Source organism: Phocoena sinus, chromosome 7 (genome assembly GCF_008692025.1).
Source record: "Phocoena sinus isolate mPhoSin1 chromosome 7, mPhoSin1.pri, whole genome shotgun sequence".
NCBI classification, from domain to species: Eukaryota; Metazoa; Chordata; class Mammalia; order Artiodactyla; family Phocoenidae; genus Phocoena; species Phocoena sinus.
The window spans coordinates 113,502,640-113,522,860 of NC_045769.1; the positions used below are offsets into that span (position 1 = coordinate 113,502,640).

At 41.0% G+C, this 20,221-nt stretch overlaps 1 protein-coding gene across 1 annotated transcript in view; it reads left to right on the forward strand.

Moving 5' to 3' along the window:
• Positions 1-20,221, forward strand: part of NIPA1 (NIPA magnesium transporter 1) — a 41,760-nt gene that overhangs the window by 14,333 nt on the left and 7,206 nt on the right. The window contains exons 2-4 of the mRNA XM_032638074.1: positions 1,132-1,179; positions 2,154-2,244; positions 19,150-19,310. Of these exons, the coding sequence (XP_032493965.1) occupies positions 1,132-1,179; positions 2,154-2,244; positions 19,150-19,310 (300 nt within the window). The remainder of the gene's footprint in view (positions 1-1,131; positions 1,180-2,153; positions 2,245-19,149; positions 19,311-20,221) is intronic.

Sequence of the window (20,221 nt, forward strand, 5' to 3'; positions counted from 1 at the left end):
CTCAATGCGCCCTCAGGAGGCGCAGGATTTGGTTTGTCCCACTGCTGATGGTGTCAACTTTGACCACTTAGTTAAGGTGATGTCCGTCAGGGTCTTAGAGTACTGTAAAGTTAACTTTTTCCCTTTGTGATTAATAAAAAAGCTGGTGGAGGTGATTCATGGAGGTTATGTGGCAATCCTGTCCCTCAACAAACTTTCATTCACTTATTTTAGTCTCGATTGATGGTTCTTGCCTGAATCAGTTTTTACTGTGATGTTACCAAATGGTGCTATTTGAACTAGACCATTCCTTCCACTCTATCATTACTTATTGGTCTCATTTTCTTAAAAGTACTTTTTAAATACCTGTAGCTCTGCTCCTCAAAGAAGCAGCCTGGCTTCCTTTGTTCATTATACCAAATTACTGCGAATTAAAACATCCAAATAGATTAGGTGTTTTAGTCTGAAGTGAAAAAATCCTGTTAGACTAGGAGCATTTTGACATACCTGAAGAAGGACAAAAGGAGAGATGGATGTGACGAGGAGACCTGCTCCCATCTCTGCCTGCCCTGGCATGCATTGGGGCATAAGAGGGTAATCCAAGAGAGTAAAAGGGAAACCACTGTGTACAATGTCCGATCATTGAGTGAGTGTAAGGGTCTGCTTTCAACCATTTTCACATGGTTGCAAAAAGAGCCATGTCACAAAGGTTCTACATTATGAACCTGTTTAAGTAGCAAGTCACAGAACCCTGTACTAGAAAAATTATCATATAAATGGGTTTCAGTAAATGCATGAGAGAATTGGACTTTGAAGGTCAAATCTCGTTTGAAATCAACATATAAAAAGTTACTCCAAAGAATATTTGTCTCTAGCTGATGTGTTGAGCTCCCCTCCCAAATAAAGTACAATTTATAAAGATTTTATTTGCTTGGGTCAGCTTGTGTTGATTGCAGAAAGTATTTTGCCACTTTTAATCGTTTCTCATGCTGCTCTTTATAGACTACTTTAAAGTTTCTTTGTAGGGTGAATAAAAGTATGGCATTCATTCTTTTCAATTTTAGTTTTATTTAAAAATTCCTCTTTTAAGTGTGTAGCTTGTAAACCTCTTGGTTCGTACTTTCCTGATGTTTTTGTCTCACTCTTTTACAGGTACCTCCTATTTAACAGACATTGTGTGGTGGGCAGGAACAATTGCAAGTAAGTACTCTTTGTGGTGAAGAGCTTGGTCTCCTTTTGTAAGATCAGTCATTTGTCTCTCAGGGCTGGATGGAGGGGGTGGGATGAGCTTAGCTTGTTCTTTGGAATAAGGATGGGGATGGTGGGTGACAGTGGAGGGTGAAGGCAGAGGATCCTGCTGCCTGCTGGTGGCCCTGAATTTTGTCCAGGTCAGACTGTCCTGGGTCTGAAGAAATTAAGCAGCTCCTGCTTCCTCATTTGTAGTTGGGCTGTGGGCATTTGGTGAGCTTGTGCCCCACACAACTGGTTTTACAAAGGAGTTTCTTCACTCAGCCTTAAGTACCAGATCAGAGATCATGTGTTATAATATAAAAATAATAAAATTAGAGTTCAGACCTTTACATATATAAAGAAAAATTCTGTTAGATATTTCAGATATATCTTGAGGTCTTTTTGTCACACATTGTCTTTTAGGCAAGAAATTTTCTAGTAGACATTGATTCATTGAAGAACTCATTTTTAAGCTCTATCTATCTATCTATCTATCTATCTGTCTATCTGTCTATCTCAGTGCAGCCCCAGGCACAGCCCTGTACAGGCAGTAGTGTTTCCACTTGATGTGCCAGCAGTGTGTCACTGGAATAGATCCCAGGCCACTTGAAGGGACATGGAAAGCTCTACATGATCTATCTTAAAACAGGGATGTGTTAAGAAGAAAGTGGAAATATACTCTTGTACCCACTGTCAGTCACTGCTGGTTAGACTGGGAATTTCCATAGAGGGTTGAAACTAATTGGGCCAGTGACACTGTGGGGCCTGCTCTCCTCTGCCCTCAGGACTCTTAATCATGCAAATGATGCCCCATATTTCCTTCCTCACCAGTAATGAGAAAGAAGTAGCCCTTTCAGAGCACAGTCTTGCAAAATTCAACTCTGTGATGAATGCTCAAAGAGATTTTTGTAATTGCAGTGATACCCTTGTGATTCTCTTGACAGTGGCTGTTGGCCAGATTGGAAACTTCCTGGCTTACACGGCGGTCCCCACAGTCCTGGTGACTCCTCTTGGTGCCCTTGGAGTGCCATTTGGGTGAGAGCTGGGATTCTGTGTTTTGCTTTTTAATGTGTAGTTTAGGTATAAGAAAACTTTTCATTTTAAATGTTTCTGTTAAAATAATAAAAGTAGAAGTGTAACTGAAGATATGTCTTCAGTATTGCATTCCATATGGTTTAATTTTTATCCCTTCAGATTTAGTTGTATGAATTATTAGCCCTGTCTTAGACATTTGCTTCAGTATATTTCAAATCCTTACTTATTCATGGATACCAACATGATGTCATCACTCTCCTGGTCTTTGCTCTGGAAGACTTCCGAGAGACTGGAGTCTTCCTAGCTCCTTGGCAAGTGATTCTGAGAAATCAATAAGCAAAACTAGTCAGTTGGTGTTTTATTTGGGTCCCTAGCATCCCCTGCTGGATGCTGGGCAGTCCCCTATCTCAGGAGACTATGGAGGTTGGGACAAATGACACATGGGCTCCAGTGGGTTGTGTAAAAGGATTCACGACTCACAACAGTCAATAGCAAATGTATCACCCAAGGAGAATAGCTCTGGTTTGGTCTGGAGTAGAACAGGAGCAATGCGGGGCCTTGAGTTTTTATTGCAGTTACGAAGTGAGCCAGGTGGAGGTTCCCATGCTCAGTCTGGGGCTTACATGATTTGAAATTTTAGTGCCAAGGGCCTGAGGGTGTGAGCTGTCCTTCTTATCAGGTTACCCGGATATGGGGCAAAAGGGAAAAGAGAGAACTGGGGACACAAAAGCAGCCAGCTACCACAAATGAGGTCTTTCTCTTTATTACACTTGACTTACCTATGAAAATGATTTTATGAGACATTTATTAAATATATTAACACATACCTCTTGTGAACCTATTTATATTATTTTACCTTTGAAGAAATCATTAATAAACAGAGATAGAACAGAAGCGAAATAGCATCCAGGTTTCTAATTCATTGATATATTGGTATTCTGCTGTATTCCAGAGAGAGCTCCAGATCCTTGCAGAGAAGTGTGTCTATGGTAGATGTATTTAATTGCGTACCTTAACGTCGCTTAGGCTTTAAGGTTCTGTGGCCTAAAGAGCACAAAAGCGTTTTCCACGTGTGAACCTTTGAAAATGTGTTTGTAGTACATTGTTCTAATCCAAACATATGCTTAGTATCACGTGTGGCTTAACATCACTTTGCATTTTGGATGGCCCTGAAAAGCTTAGATTACATGAGTGGGGCTCTCTTTGGGGAATCACCACTTCAGCTTCTCAGAGCCCAGCCTCACTGTTTCCTGAAAAATAATCAGGCAAATAAACAACCCAACCATATGATCTTTGCACTTTTAATGCACACATATTAAAATGCCTTGCTTCATTAATTTCCAAAGAACTGTCAATTCTTAAGGACTTTGATAATTCAAAGACTCCTCGCTAGAAATGTTCACTGCTCCAGGTCTTCAGGAGACGTTTCCCAAAGAACCATGTGAGATGGCATTCTGGATTAAAAAAATGTTTTCAACTCAGGATCCCAATAAGATGTTTTTTTAAAAATAAGAAAACAAATTAATTTGGAAAAAGTAAAGATATCAATATGTAGGTACATAGGTATATGTATATTTAAAAGAAGTTCTTTTTTTGTTAATGGGATGAGGTTGCTAGAATTACATAGAAACAGAAATGAAAAGAATGTGGCACTGGGAAAAAAGATGTCTAATATCAGTGAAATAGAATAGAGAGTTCCCAAATAGGTCCACTTTTCACTGCAGTGGTTTAATGTATGATAAAGTAATCATCACAACAAAGTACTTTAAAAAAGGCTTTTAAAAATGTTTTATTTGGAATTAATTTCCAAATTACAGAAAAATTATAAGGTTAAGAAAAATTAAAACAGCATCCATATACACCTCACCCAGATACATCGATTGTTGACGTTCTATCCCACTTGCTCCATCATTTCCTTTCTCTGTATCGGGTTTTTCAGCCTTGATGCTATCACCATTTGGGGCCAGATAATTCTTTGTTTTGGGGGGCTGACCTGTGCTTTGTAGGGTGTTTAGCAGCATCCCTGGCCTCCACCCATCAGATACTGGTAGCTCCCTCTCCCCAAAATGTCTCTGGACATAAGCAAATGTCCCCTTGTGGGGCAAATCACCTTTGTTTGAGAAGCACTTTTCTATTATGAATGTGGTGCTTGTTTTGTTTTTTGGATTTTTTTTTTTGATCCATGTGACAATAGTTACATATATCATGATCCTTTACCCTTAAACACTTTGACTTGTATTTCCTAAGACGAGAGACATCCTTTCCATAACAATAGTATAATCATCAATTTTGATAAGTTTAACATTATTATAATAAATGTATCTTTCTAATCTGCCTTCCCCATTCCAATTTTGTTAAGTGAACCATTATACCATTATTCTATACCATTATCCTTATACTGCCATCCTTTATACCATTATTTTTCCTTCTAGTGCAAGATGTAGCCTAGTATCTGCATTTAGTTGTCATATCTCCAGTTTAAAACAGAGGGTTTCTTTTCTTTTTTTTTTTTAATAAATAGTTTTAGGAAAACTGGTAAACAATTTGTAGGAACATCAGTTTAAATCCTAATCATAGCACCATCAAAATGTGATCTAAGTGAATTAAGCATTATGTACAGGATGGCCATCCAAGTGTGAAATAGAAACAAATACAACATTGAATCGTTTGTTGATATTACATTCAGTGCCTGATTTGTGTAATGACATTATTTGATATGTTGAGGTGTGTTATCTCACTCAGCAGTGCAGAGTATGCTATGTAAAGCTGAAGTGAACCCAGTGTGTTAACTGGCATCTCCACTAATACCTACCTGAGTATCTGTGGCATGTAGCTACAGATAGTTTATGTCTCTGATATTCATTGAACAAACCCGCATCTCTAGCACAAACCAGAGTAAGTCATACAGAGATTTTATCTGTAAAAAAGGAGAAAAAAAAGTTTAGCTATGTACCTAGAGTTTATGGTCCATGTGCAGGAAAACTTTTAATGTGTTTCAGATCTTAGAAGGTTAAGAAGTTTCAAACGTTGGAAGCAATAAAAATGAAAAGGTTAATTTTCTACACTAAAAGATAAAATAAGAAGGATGTTTCTGTGTAATTCTAGCAACCTCATCCCATTAACAATGCAGGGGACACGGTTTCGAGCCCTGATCCGGGAAGATCCCACATGCCGCAGAGCAACTAAGCCCGTGCGCCACAACGCTGCACTCCAGAGCCCATGAGCCACAACTCCTGAAGGCTGGGTGCCTAGAGCCCATGCTCTACAACAAGAGAAGCCATTGCAATGAGAAGCCCGTGCACCACAACGAAGAGTAGCCCCCACTCACAACTAGAGAAAGCCCACACACAGCAACAAAGACCCAACACAGCTAAAAATAAATAAATTAAATAAATAAATATTTTAAATGTATATATATTAAAAAAAAGAATTTCTTAAATTGACCAAAATAATATGAAAGCCCCAATAGATAAAAGGGCAAAAAGTGCCACTTTATACATAGGAAAATAAATTTATTCCACTAATGTTAAACCTCATTTTCAATAAAATGCACATAAGCAAACAGATTTAATAAACACCATATATGTGTGTGTGTGTGTACACACACACACACACACACACACAAAGGAAGACGAGGAAATAGAACTATATAAGAGTAACATTATTGTATCTCACTGTAGTTAAGTTAGTATCAATTTGAAAGGTATTGATATGAAATGTATCTCATAAGCCTTAGAGAAACCACAAGGAAAATAGCTTAAAATAAGTATAGTGAAAAAAATCATTAAAGGAATTAAAATGCCACACTGTAAAGATTCACTTAATGCAGAAGAAAGCAGTGAGAAATAGGGAACAAGAAAAAGACGTGAAGCATAGAAAACAAAAAGTAAGACGGCAAACATAATCTAACTATATCAATAAAAACATTAAATGTCAGTGGATTAAACAATCCAATTAAAAGGCAAAGATTGTCAGGCAGAATGAAAAACAAGATCTAGCTATATTCTTTCTACTTCAGACATACTTTAGATTCAGAGATACAAATAGATTAAATGTAAAAGGAAGGAAAAACATATATTATGCAAATAGTAACCATAAGAAAGTTGGAGAGGCTATGTATCAGACAAAATAGACTGTAAAACAAAACAAAACAAAAGTTACTAGAGATGAAGAGAGACATTTTATAATGACAAAAGGGGCAGTCCGTTAGGAAGACATAACAATTATAAACAAATAGGTACCTAAAAACAGAGATCCAAAATATATAAAAGAAAACCTGACAGAATGGAGAAATAGAAAGTTCAACAATAGTAGTCACAGCCTTCAGTACCCCCCTTTCAATAATGGATAGAAAAACTAGGTAAATGATCATGAAGGAAATAGAAGACTTGAATGACACTATATCCAAGTAGATAAAATAGACATCTTTAGAACACTCCACCCAACAATAGCAGAATTCATCTTCTTCCCAAGTGTACATAGAACATACTTCAGGATAGACCATGTGGTAGGCCATTAAAATCATCAATAAAGTTGAAAGGGTTGAAATCATTCTCTGACCACAGTGGAATGAAATTAGAAAGTAAAATCAGTGAACTTGGTGAAATTCACAAATATATGGAAATTAAATAACTTACTACTGAATGATCAATGGATCTGAAAAGAAATCATGGGACTTCCCTGGTGGTCCAGTGGTTAAGAATTGGTCTTGCAATGCAGGGGACACCAGTTTGATCCGTGGTTGGGGAACTAAGATCCCACATGCCGTGGGGCAACTAAGCCCACACGCTGCAACTAGAGAGTCCACGTGCCACAACTAGGGAGCCTGTGTGCTGCCACTACTGAGCCCGTGCACTCTGGAGCCCGTGTGCCACAACTAGAGAGCCCATGTGCCGCAACTAATGAGCCCGCATGCTCTGGAGCCCATGCACCACAACTAGAGAGAAGCCTCCATGTCAGAAGTAGAGAGAAGCCCACGCACCGCAACAAAGAGCCCGCGTGCTGCAACTAAGACCTGACACAGCCAAAAAATAAATATTTAAAAAAATAAATCACAAGGGAAATTAGAAGATACTTTGAGATGAATAAAACTGAAGAAACAGCATGCCAAAGCATTTAGGATTCAGCTAAAGCAGTACACAGAGAGAAATTTATATTTGTAAATGCCTACATTGAAAAAAAAAAGGAAAGATCTCAAAATAAACAACTTAACCTTCCATCTTAAGACACTGGAAATAGAGGACAAACTCAAATAGAAGGAAGGAAATAATAAAGATTAGCACATAAATTAATGAAATAGAGAATAGAAAAACAATAGAGAAAATCAATAAAAGCAGTTAGTCCCTTGAAAATATCATCCAAATTGATAAGACTTTAGCTGGACTGACAAAGCAAAAAAGAGAGAAAACTAAAAATACTAAAATCGGAAATGAAAGAGGAATATTACTACCAACTGTACAGAAATGAAGAGAATTATAGGCAAATATTATAAACAACTGTATGCCAACAAGTTAGATAATGTAGGTGAAATGGACACATTCCTAGAAAGACACAAACTAACAAAACTGTTTTGAGAAGAAATAGAAAATCTGAAAAGACCTATAACAAGTAAATAGATTGAATTAGTAAATAAAAAAATCTACATCAGGGAAAAGCTTAGGTAAAACTGGTGAATTCTACCAAACATTTAAAGAATTAATAGCAATTCTTCACAAAGTCTTTCAAAAAATAGGAAGGGAGGGATTTCTTCTCAGCTCACTCTATGAAGTCAATGTTACCCTGGTAAGAAAACCAAACACAGCGCAAGAAATCTACAAACCAATACTCTTACGAATATAGATGGATAAATCATCAACAAAATACTCTAATTGAATCCAGCAATATATAAAAGGGGTTATATACCATGGCCAAGTGGGATTTATCTTAGGAATGCCAGGTGTATTTAACATCAAAAATAAAATAATGTAATACACCATAGCAATAGAATAAAGGGTGAACACTGCATCTCAACAGACACGGAACAATTATTTTATAAAATTCAACACCCCTTCATGATGAAAACAATCAATATGCTAGGAATAGAAGGTAACTTCCTAATCTTGCAAAGGATCTCTATAGAAAAGCCCCACCTAACATCATACTTACTGGTTAAAGACTAGATGCTTTCCCCCTAAGATTAGGAACAAGACAAGATGTCCAGTTTTTGCCACTTCTATTCATAATGGTACTGGAGGTTCTACACAAAGCAGTTAGTTAAGCAAATGCATTAAAAGGCATCCAGATTGGAAAGGAAGAACTCAGTCTCCATCTCCCCACAATAATTAACAATTAGCTATCCATTAATGAAAACAGCTCTGGGAGAGCTCCGGAGTCCACTTGAGAAAATTTAGTGATACAGTGGAACCAAAACCCTGAGAATAACTGCAAGAAAAAGAAGGAAGAAGACAGCTTCATTTTGACTGCATTATCCCTTCCCCCAAGTTGGGGTTGCTCAGTGCCATGAGGGAACTTCCCAGATAGGAAGAGTTCCCCTGGCCAGTAAAGGAAGAATGGAGGAAGTGACCAGTTTCCCCAAGACTTTCAGAGCACCACACGAAGCTCCCACCCAGATTGGCAAAACTGAAGTGTATTGAAATGGCTGGGAGCAAGGAAGAAAAGCAGGGGATACCAGTGGCAGCCATGCAGTGGGAGTGAGTGTGGTTCTCAGTGACCTGCTCTGCAGAAAAACTTAGCAGATTTCACCACCGTGGACCCCTGCATATTTCAGCAACTTTTGCCCTATAGGTATTCACGTTCACTGATGCCAGAAGCCCAAGTCCTTCCTTGCTCCGTTTCCCCACTCCTCCCCTGCCCTTGGGGAGCCTGGGAACCGCACGGGCAGCAAGCAGCCCTCTGTGGCCATGTGAGTGCAAGACAGCAGCCTACACCTCTATAGCTGACCCCGCCACAATGTGCTTCCTTGCAGCTAGTGCCTCCAGCTGTGCCTTTCCACACTGCAGGCCTCCACTGCAATGTGCAGTTTGGGAGTGGGTATCCTGGCAGCCACAGGAGAGCACTCCGGCCACCAGCCTCCACAGCTACATGTTGGTCTGGATCAGGCCCTGTCTTCTGTCACTAGCCTGCCCTGCTGCACTGACCTGCCGCCAGCCACTTGAGCTATGCACTTGCACACCCCTGGCCCAACCCGTCACCAGCCTCCCTTACACTGTGCATGGCTTGTGGGGCTGGGAAGTGTGCAGCTACCGCAGGGCCATGGTAGGAACCCCACAGCTGCTAGTGAGCTTATAGTTCGTCCCAGCCCTTGCTGCTTGCCTTGGCCCCTACCGCTGTCTGTGTGTCTGCAACTGGCAGGCACTATATAGGCACTTGAAACTATATAGGCACCTGCAGTTGGCCCTCAGAGCTGAGTGTGTGCACTTCATTGGCTCTGGCCACCATCTCTGCCTATCCTGGTGTCTAGCCACTTGACCCCAAGTGATACTATGGACCCCAGTACCCCTTGCGGCCACTATGGACCCTCAGCAGTACTCACCATGGAACACACAGTTGCTGATGATGTATACCCTAGCAGCCTGAGCCAGAAGACATGCCCCACCGGACCTGGTGCCACCGTATGCGCCTGCTCTTGGTGCCCCGCACCACTGACCAAGGGCCACAGCGCACTCCAGCATGCCCCCACCCCTAGGTGAAAGTCTTCCCTTACCCGTAAAGTCTGGAAAAGGTGACTGCTTCTTCAAATGTGCAGACATGCAAAGCTATAGGAATCATGAAGAATCAGGGAAACATGACTCCACCAAAAGAACCTCCAGTAACGCCCGAAGAAATAAAGATCCTGAATTTCCTAACAAAGAATTCATAATAACTGTTCCAAAGACTCTTAGCTACAAAAGAACACAGATAAACAATTTAATGATATCAGGAAGACAACATAAGACCAAAATGAGAAGTTTAATGAAGAGATAGAAGATGTAAAAAAAGAACCAAACAAATTTTGGAGGTGAAGAATGAAATGACAGAACTGGAGAATTCAACACAGAGCTTTAACAGCAGACAACCAAGCAGAAGAATCAGTGAGCTTGAAGGCAGATCAATTGAAAATATCCAATGTGACGAACAAAAAGAAAAAAGAACGAAAAGGAATGAAGAAAGCTGGTGGGACTTTCATGACACCATTAAGAGAGACAATGTAGGCATCACTGGAATCCCAGGAGAAGAAGAGAGGAAGAAAGGAGTAGAAAGCTTATATAAAGGAAATAATGACTGAGAACCTGCCAAACCAGGGGAGAGATTTGGACATCCAAGTTCATGAAGCTCATAGGTTACCCTAAAATTTCAGTCCAAAATGATCTTGTCCAATACCCATTATAATAAAACTGTCTAAAATCAAAGACAGAGAATTTTAAAAGCAGCAAGAGAAAAAAAAAATCATAGAAGGAAACCCCCATAAGGCTATCAATGGATTTCTGAACAGAGACCTTGCAGTCCAGGAGAAAAGGGGATGATATGTTTGAAGTGCTGAATGGAAGAAACTACCAAGAATACTATACCCCGCAAAGTTGCCCTTCAGAAATGAAGGCAAGAAAAAGACTTTCCCATGGGCTTCCCTGGTGGCGCAGTGGTTGAGAGTCCACCTGCTGATGTGGGGGACACGGGTTCGTGCCCTGGTCCGGGAGGATCCCACATGCCACGGAGCAGCTGGGACCATGAGCCATGGCCACTGGGCCTGCACGTCTGGAGCCTGTGCTCCTCAACGGGAGAGGCCACAACAGTGAGAGGCCCGCGTACTGAAAAAAAAAAAAAAGACTTTCCCTACGCACGTGGCTCCCGGAGCCTCCTATCCCTCCCCCTGTTTCTCAGGCATTCTTCTCACCATTTAAAGTGAAGTGTGCATTCGTTGTAACAGTGATTTGGCTTTGATGGGTTATCTGAAGCATTCTTCTGTCTCCTTGCCACAGAAATTATATGAAAATGTATTTGCCAAAATGACCAACACAAAGGGGCACCTACTACACGTTCTCTAGGCCTTTTAGAAAACATGGAGTTGTTCCTTTGGCCACATACATGCGAATCTACAAGAAAGGTGTCATTGTAGATATCAAGGGAATGGGCACTGTTCAAAAAGGAATGCCCCACAAATGTTACCACGGCAAAACTGGGAGAGTCTACAATGTTAACCCAGCACGCTGTTGGCATCATTGTAAACAAACAAGGGCAAGATTCTTGCCAAGAGAATTAATGAGCGTATCAAGCATATTAAGCACTCTAAGAGCCAAGATAGCTTCCTGAAACGGGTGAAGGAAAATGATCAGAAAAAGAAGGAAGCCAAAGAGAAAGGTACTTGGGTTCAACTGAAGCGCCAGCCTGCTCCACCCAGAGAAGCACACTTTGTGAGAACCAATGGAAAGGAGCCTGAACTGTTGTAGCCCATTCCCTATGAATTCATGGCATGATGGGTATAAAGAAAATAAAAGACCTGGACCAGAAAAAAAAAACAACAAGACTTTCCCTAACAAATAAAAGCTGAGGGAGTTTATCACCACTAGACCTGCCTGCAAGAAATGCCTAAAGGAGTTCTTCAAGCTGAAATGAAAGGACACTGGTTGGTAACATGGAAATATATGAAAATATACAACACACTGGCAAAAGTAAGCATATAGTCAGATTGAGAATACTGAATACAGAATACTGTAATATGGTGGTGTGTTAACTACCTAACTCTAGTATAAAGGTTGAAGGATAAAAGTCTTAAAAAAGAGCCATAGCTACCACAGTTGATCAATGGATACACAGTAGAGAAAGATGTAAATTGTGGCATCAAAAATATGAAATAAAGGAGGGAATAAAAGATTAGAGGTTCTGTGTGCAATAGAAGTTAAATTGTTATGAGTGCAAAATAAACTTATATCTCTAAGATGTCTTAATGTAAGCCTCATGGTAACCACAAAACAAAACCTTCAGTAGATTCACAAACAAGAGAAGGGAATCAACGGATATCACAATGGAAAATCAGCAGTTCACAAAGGATGGCAGCAAGAAAGAAGGAAAGGTACAAGGGAACTCCAATAAGCCAGAAAACAGTTAATGAGATGGCATTAATAAGTCCTTACCTATCAATAATTACTCTAAGTGTTAAAGGATTGATTTCTCCAATCAAAACACATAGAGTGGCTAGATGGATTAAAAAATAGAACCCTGGTATATGCTGCCTACAAGAGACTCACTTCAGTTTTAAGGAAACATACACTCAAGGTGAAGGGATGAAAAAAGATCTTCCTTGCCATTGGGAACCAAAAGAGAACAGGAGTAGCTATACTTATATCAGAAAGTAGACTTTAACCTGAAAACAGTAGCAAAACACAGAGAAGGTCATTAGACAATAATAAAGTGGTCAATTCATCAAAAATATAACAATCACAAATATATTCACACCAACATCAGAGCATCTAAATATATTAAGCAGATATTAACAGATCTGAAGGAAAAAATAGACAACAATACAATAATGGTAAAACACTTCAATACCCCACTTTCAACAATGGATAGATCATCCAGACGGAAAATCAAGGAAACATGAAACTTGAACCCTATGTTAGACCAATCTAACATATACAGAACATCCTATCCAACAGCAGCACAGTACACATTCTTCTAAAGTGTGCAGGAAACATTTTCCAGGATAGATCTTATGATAGGTCACAAACAAGCGTTAGCAAATTTAAGAAGATCAAAGTCATACCCAGTATCTTTTCCGACCACAGTGGTATGAAACTACAAATCAATAACAGGAGGAAAGCTGGAAAATTCACAAATATGTGGATATTAAATAAACACTCCTGAACAACCAGTGTGTCAAAGAAGAAATCAAATGGGATATCCAAAAGTATCTGGAAACCAATGAAAATGGAGACCTAATATATCAAAAGCTATGGGATGCTGCAAAAGCAGATCTAAGAGATCTAAGTTTACAGCAATAAATGCCTACATTAAGACAAAAGAAAGATATCAAATAACCTAATTTTTTACCTCAAGGAACTAGAAAAAGAACAAACTATCCCCAATGTAGGCAGAAAGAAGGGAATAAAAAGCCAAGCAGAAATAAATGAAATAACATCCATAAAAACAATAGAGATGCTTAACAAAACTGAGAGCTGCTTTTTTTTTAATAAACAAAATTGAGAAACTTTTAGCTAGACTACCTAAGGAAAAAGAAGATTCAAATAAATAAATTCAGAAATGAAAGAGGAGACATTACAACTGAACGACAGACATAGAAAGGATCATGAGACTATGAACAATTCTACACCAACAAATTGCTAGAATGACTGAATCATGAAGAGATAGAAAATCTGAGCAAAAGAAGATTGAATCAGTAATTTAAAACATCCCAGCAAAGAAAAGTCCAGGAAGAGATGGCTTCACAGGTGAATTCTATCAAATATTTAAAGGAGAATTAATACTAATCCTTCTCAGATCTTCCCAAAAATTGAAGAGGAGGGATCACTTCCAAACTCATTTTACAAGGCCAGCATTACTGTGACACCAAAACCAGACAAGGACACTACAAAAAAGGAAATTACTTACCAATATCACTGATGAATATTGGATGCAAAAATTCTCAACAAAGTTTTAGCAAACTGAATTCAACAATACACTAGAAAATCATATACCATGATCAAGTGGGGTTTGTACCAGGGATGCAGAGATAGTTCAGTATCCACAAATCAATCAGTGTGATATACCGCATTAACAAAATGAAGGGTAAAAATCATATGATCATCTCAATAGATGCAGGAAAAGCATTTGACAAAATCCAATATCTGTTCATGACAAAAACTCAACAAACTGGGTACAGGGGGAACATACTGCAACAAAATAAAGGTCACATAAGACAATCCCACAGCTAACTTTATACTTAATAGTGAAAAGCCAAAGGCTTTTTCTCTGAGATCAGGAACAAGACAAGGATGCCCACTCTTGCCACTTTTATTCAGCATAATACTGGCAGCCCTAGCCAGAGCAAGACAAGAAAAAGCAATAAAAGGCATCCAAATGGGAAAGGAAGAAGTAAAACTGTCTCTACTTGCAGCTGACATAATATTGTATATAGAAAACCCCAAAGACTCTACCAAAAAACTGTTATAACTGTTAAATAAATTCACTGAAGTTGCAAGATATAAGATCAATGTATAAAAATCAGTTGTGTTTCTACACACTAAGAAAAACAATCAGAAAAAGAAATCAAGAAAACAATCCCATTTACAGTTGCATCAAAAAGAATAAAATAGGGGCTTCCCTGCCAGTCCAGTGGTTGACTCCAAGCTTCCAGTGCAGAGGGTGCGGGTTCAGTCCCTGGTCAGGGAACTAAGATCCTGCATGACATGTGGCATGGCCAAAAAATAAATAAATAAAATACCTAGGAATAAATTTAACCAAGAAGGCAAAAGACTTGTACAGTGAAAACTATTAACACATTGATGAAAAAAACTGAAGAAGACACAAATAAAGGCAAAGATATTCCATTCTTATAGATTGGAAGAATTAATATTGTTAAAATGTCCATACTACCCAGTGCAATCTATGGATTCAGTGCAATCCTATCAAGATTCCAGTGGCATTTTTTTCGCAGAAATAGAACAAACAATCCTGAAATTTGTATGGATCCATAAAAGACAAAGATAGACAAAGCAATCTTGAGAAAGAACAAAGCTAGAGGCATCAAGCTTCCTGAGTTCAAACTATATTGTAAGCTATAGTAATCCAAACGGTATTTATTTATTTATTTATTTATGGCTGTGTTGGGTCTTCGTTGCTGCATGCGGGCTTTCTCTAGTTGCGGCGAGCGGGGGCTACTCTTCATTGCGGTGCGCGGGCTTCTCATTGCGGTGGTTTCTCTTGCTGCTGAGCACAGGCTCTAGGCACGGGGCTCTAGAAGGCAGGCTCAGTAGTTGTGGTGCACAGGCTTCGTTTCTCTGCAGAATGTGGGATCTTCCCGGACCAGGGATCGAACCAGTGTCCTCTGCATTGGCAGGCAGTTTCTTAACCACTGCGCCACCAGAGAAGTCCCAGCAGTATGGTATTGGCATAAAAACAGACACGTAGATCAGTGGAGCAGAATAGAGAACCCAGAAACAAACCCACACATGTATGGTCAATTAATTTAAGACAAAAGTGTCAAGAATATAATGGAGGAATGATAGTCTGTTCCATAAAACTGGTCAGGCCACATGTAAAAGAATGAAGCTGGATCACTATCTTACACTGTACACAAAAATCAACTCAAAACAGATTAAAGACTTGAACATAAGACCTGAAACTAGGGCTTCCCTGGTGGTGCAGTGGTTGAGATGCAGGGGACACGGGTTCATGCCCCGGTCCGGGAAGATCCCACATGCCACGGAGCGGCTGGGCCCGTGAGCCATGGCTGCTGAGCCTGTGCGTCCGGAGCCTGTGCTCCGCAACGGGAGAGGCCACAACAATGAGAGGCCTGCGTACCGCAAGAAAAAAAAAAAAAAAAAAGACCTGAAACTATAAAACTCCTAGAAGGTAAACATAAGGAGTAAGCTCTTTGATATTGGTCTTGGCAATTTTTTTGATCTGACATCAAAAACAAAGGCAACAAATGCAAAAATAAATAAGTGGGACTACATCAGACCAAAAAGCTTCTACACAGGGACTCCCCTGGTGGTCCAGTGGTTAAGACTTTACCTTCCAATGCAGAAAGTGTGGGTTCAATCCCTGGTCAGGGACCTAGGGTCCCATATACCTCACAGCCAAAAAACCAAAACATAAAACAGAAGTAATATTGTAGCAAATTCAATAAAGACTTTAAAATCAAAAAAAATCTTTTAAAAAATCAATAAAAACCTTCTGCACAGCAATGGAAACCATCAACAAAATACAAGGACAATTTATAGGATGAGAAAAAATATGTACAAATCATAGATCTGGTAAGGGGTTAATCTCCAAATTATATAAAGAAATCTTACCACTCAATAGCAAAAAAAATCACAATCTGATTAAAACATGAACAGAGGAACTGAAGAAATGTTTTTCCACAGAAGACATACAGGTGCCCAATAGGTACATGAAAAGACGCACAACATCATTAGTCATGGGGGAAATTCATATCAAAACCACAATGAGATATCACCTCATACCTGTTAGAATGGCTGCCATAAAAAATAAACAAGAGATAAGTGTTGGCAAGGGTGTGGAGAAAAGGGAACCCTTGTGCACTCCTTGTGTACTGTTTCCTTCTTCATCTGTCAGTGGACACTTGAGTTGCCTCCACAGTTTAGCTATTGTGCGTCATGCTGCTATGAACTTGGGTATACAGATTTCTCTTCAAGACCTTGCTGTCAATTCTACAGGGCATTTTTTTGTTTGTTTACTATAAGTTTATTAAGATAGTCTATGGACTCTCTCGGCATTAAATTTCTTTCCCCCTCTTCCCATTGCCTTTTATCACACTGCTTCTCACCCCACCCTCCCACCTCTGCTGTACCCCCAACCCCTCCAGTGAGGATGCTGCTTCTCTGTGCTACCGTGGCCCTGATGCCGACATGTAACTTGTGCCTCCACCTCAGGTGCCTCCACCTCTACCCACATCTCCAGATAGATGTGCGATTAGTTCTGTAGATCATTTAACTTAGGGGGTGGCCACCTTTTTCTGTAAAGGGCCAGATGGTAAATATTTTAGGCTTTGTGGGCCATGTGGCCTCTGTTGCAGCTGCTCGCCTCTACCATCGTAGTGGAAAGTAGCCAGAGACCAGACTAACTGTGTGGACACGGCTGTGCTCCAGTAAGATGTTATTCACAGAAACAGGTGAAGGGCTGGATTGGGCCTTCAGCCATAGTCTGTGGACTCTTGATTTAAGTCAAAGAGATTGTGTATGCTTTTTGTTTAATCTCAGATCAGAAGGTAGCAGGCTTTAGTTACTGCAGCCCAGGAAAAGTGAGAGGAGAAAGGTTTTGAGCCTAGACAGCTGGTGGATTTCCTGCTGGGGAAGCCTGTTAGGTAGATGGCCCCTATTCCAGCCGCCCCGGGGTCATCCATTCTCAGCCACAGAGGGGAGGCAAGGACTAGTTCTCCATGAGGAACATACTCAGGAGGTAAGCGGTTGCCCACGTCTTTATCTGGTGTGTCCTTAAATGACACGGCACTCTATTGACCATGTGTCTAGCGTCTCTAAACTGGGTGCCCTAACATCTGCCCTGCATGCCTGTGCCGCACACGCCTCGTTCTGGACAGTCCGGTCCCGAGTCACCTTGCCTTGGCTCACGGGTCCGCTGGCACGTGCACCTCTCTCCTCGGGAGGAGTTCTCCTGCTAAGGCATGCGTTTCAAATCTAAACCAACCGATCCAGAGCTCACATCCCAACCACCTCCTTTTTTGGACTCTCACACTCCTGCCCACTACCCACCTGCGCTGATCCCCCAGGACCAAGTCATAGACAGCTAGGGACAGCCCGTGCCCAAGCGCCACTGAGCTCTTCCCTCTGGCCAGTGCTAAACTGCTTGCACTGCCTTACACACCCCTTCCCCCGGAGACCACAGTGAAGTGAAGGCTCTTGCTACAGCCCTCCGCAACCCGCCAGCGCCTCCTGACCAACGCTAGCGCTTCCCTGTGCCGTCCTGCGTAGGACGCTACGGCCCTCAGCTCGGAGACCATGAGCAATAAACTGTCTTTTTCAGTGGCAGTTGTTTCCTGATCTATTGGCCTTAGCATCCCTCAAGTTTTCTGTTACGCACTGTTTTATAGCAGGGCTGTTTAATTTGTACTCTGGTATAAGACCAAGAGTGCAATAAGAGGTGAGTTGGCCTCGCGGTGCGGGATTACCCTGCCCCTTTCTTCCATATTCGTGGCAGCCCTCACCCCCTGCATAGGCCCACCCGTTGTTCCTGGCTGACTCCAGCCCACCTCTTATTCTCGGAGCCGCCCACTCCTCTGTTGCCACCTCTCCGTGCAGCTGTGTGGAGCCCCCCAGTTTAACATCTAGTTCTGTATTATTATATCCTGTATGGTTTCTTTCAGGGATGTTGCTTATTTTCCCAGCTACACTGATGGGTCTCCTTGGGGACCAGGCTATCCAGGGCCAGGGACACAAAGCGCTGTAAGGGAAAGATGGAAGCTTTGACCTCTCCGTGGCTTCACCTCTTGTTAGCTTTGTGGCCTTGGTTTCAGTGCTGATCTTTTCTGAGGTTTGGTTTCCTTATCTGTGAAATGAGGATGAATGGAGATAGTCCTGTATATATATATTGGTATCTGGGTCTGGTGTGCCCTCCCCGTACCAGTCTTAAGATTACAGATGTTTTATGAGGAATGCTTTTTTCTTTTTTGCATTAAATAAGTAATGTGACCACATTTTAAAAGTTTCCATATTAGAGAAGAGAAAAGTAATCACCCATACTCCTTGTACCATAATTCAATTACTATTAGCATTTTGATTTTTTCTTATTTGTGCATTTTCTCACTCAATTTATTTTAACTTAAGTGTTCTGATCATGAATTACTTGTAATTATTTTAACGATTTTCATATCCTGCTTTCCTACTTAACATAGTTTTTTTTGGACTGTGTACTTTTAAAAATATGGAGGCAATATTTTTATTTTTGATCAATCATAAAACTTAGTTTTCTACCCTGGTATATTTCATATCTACTGAAATAATATAGTGGTATGAGTTAATAGTATCATTATGTACTGGCTATGCATGGAATTGGCATGAAGATCCTGTTTGTACTGAAATAGCAACTTCAATAAATTCCTAATCTTTGTACACTTAAAAACTAATTTAAAAATAAAATGTGACGGTAAAGAAGATGTAGCTTTAATAACATCTGCAGTTAGAAGAAACAGGTCGGTCAGATAGTTTGATTTAATCATATCTTATTTTAAAATTGAAGGTCCATTTTAGCTTCTTACCTTCTGAAAGAAAAGCTCAACATCTTGGGCAAGCTGGGGTGTCTACTAAGCTGTGCGGGTTCTGTCGTGCTGATCATCCACTCCCCGAAATCTGAGAGTGTGACCACTCAGGCCGAGCTGGAGGAGAAGCTGACCAACCCAGGTAACTCAGAGCTGTGGTGCCAGAGAGCTTGCCGCCTCCGGCGCGGTTCTCCCAGCTGGAGCTGTACCCTCCGCCCCGCTATGGTCTGTCCTCCAGGCCCTTGATTCCTCTTTGCTCACCACTGTCTGCTGCTGCCCCCCGGGGCTGCCCTGCTGCCGTGGCCCCTTTGCTGCCTCCTGGGATCTGGACCTTGTGCATGGACGCCGTCCCCGACCCCGCATCTGTGCACCCATTCTGCGGGATCAGCCCCAGGCTGCTCCTCTCAGGACCACCATGTGTCCAGGCCTCCATGCTTCCCTCTGAAGTGAAGCTCTCAGAGAGCCGAGGTCTGATTTAATTCATCTTTAGAGCCCCCACAGAGCCCTGTACTTTTTTTTTTTTTGGTATCTACTTTTGACATAATTTCTTTTTTTTTTCATAACTGCAATCACCACCACCCCTTCCCCCTGATGCGAGAAAACCCAAAGTACTGCACACTCAGGCCCAGCTTTTTCTTTTCTTCTTCTTTTTTTTTTTTTTTAAATTAATTAATTTATTTTTGCCTGTGTTGGGTCTTCGTTTCTGTGCGAGGGCTTTCTCTAGTTGCGGCAAGCGGGGGTCACTCTTCATCGCGGTGCGCGGGCCTCTCACTGTCGCGGCCTCTCTTATTGCAGAGCACAGGCTCCAGATGCGCAGGCTCAGTAGTTGTGGCTCACGGGCCCAGTTGCTCTGTGGCATGTGGGATCTTCCCAGACCAGGGCTCGAACCCGTGTCCCCTGCATTGGCAGGCAGAATCTCAACCACTGCGCCACCAGGGAAGCCCCCCAGCTGCTTTTTATGAAATAAAGCCTGCGCACTTGCGTTCAAGCTACTTCTGATTTTTCCGCAAACACGGCCCACACTTCGGCAGTATTTTACGTTTGCGCGTGCTG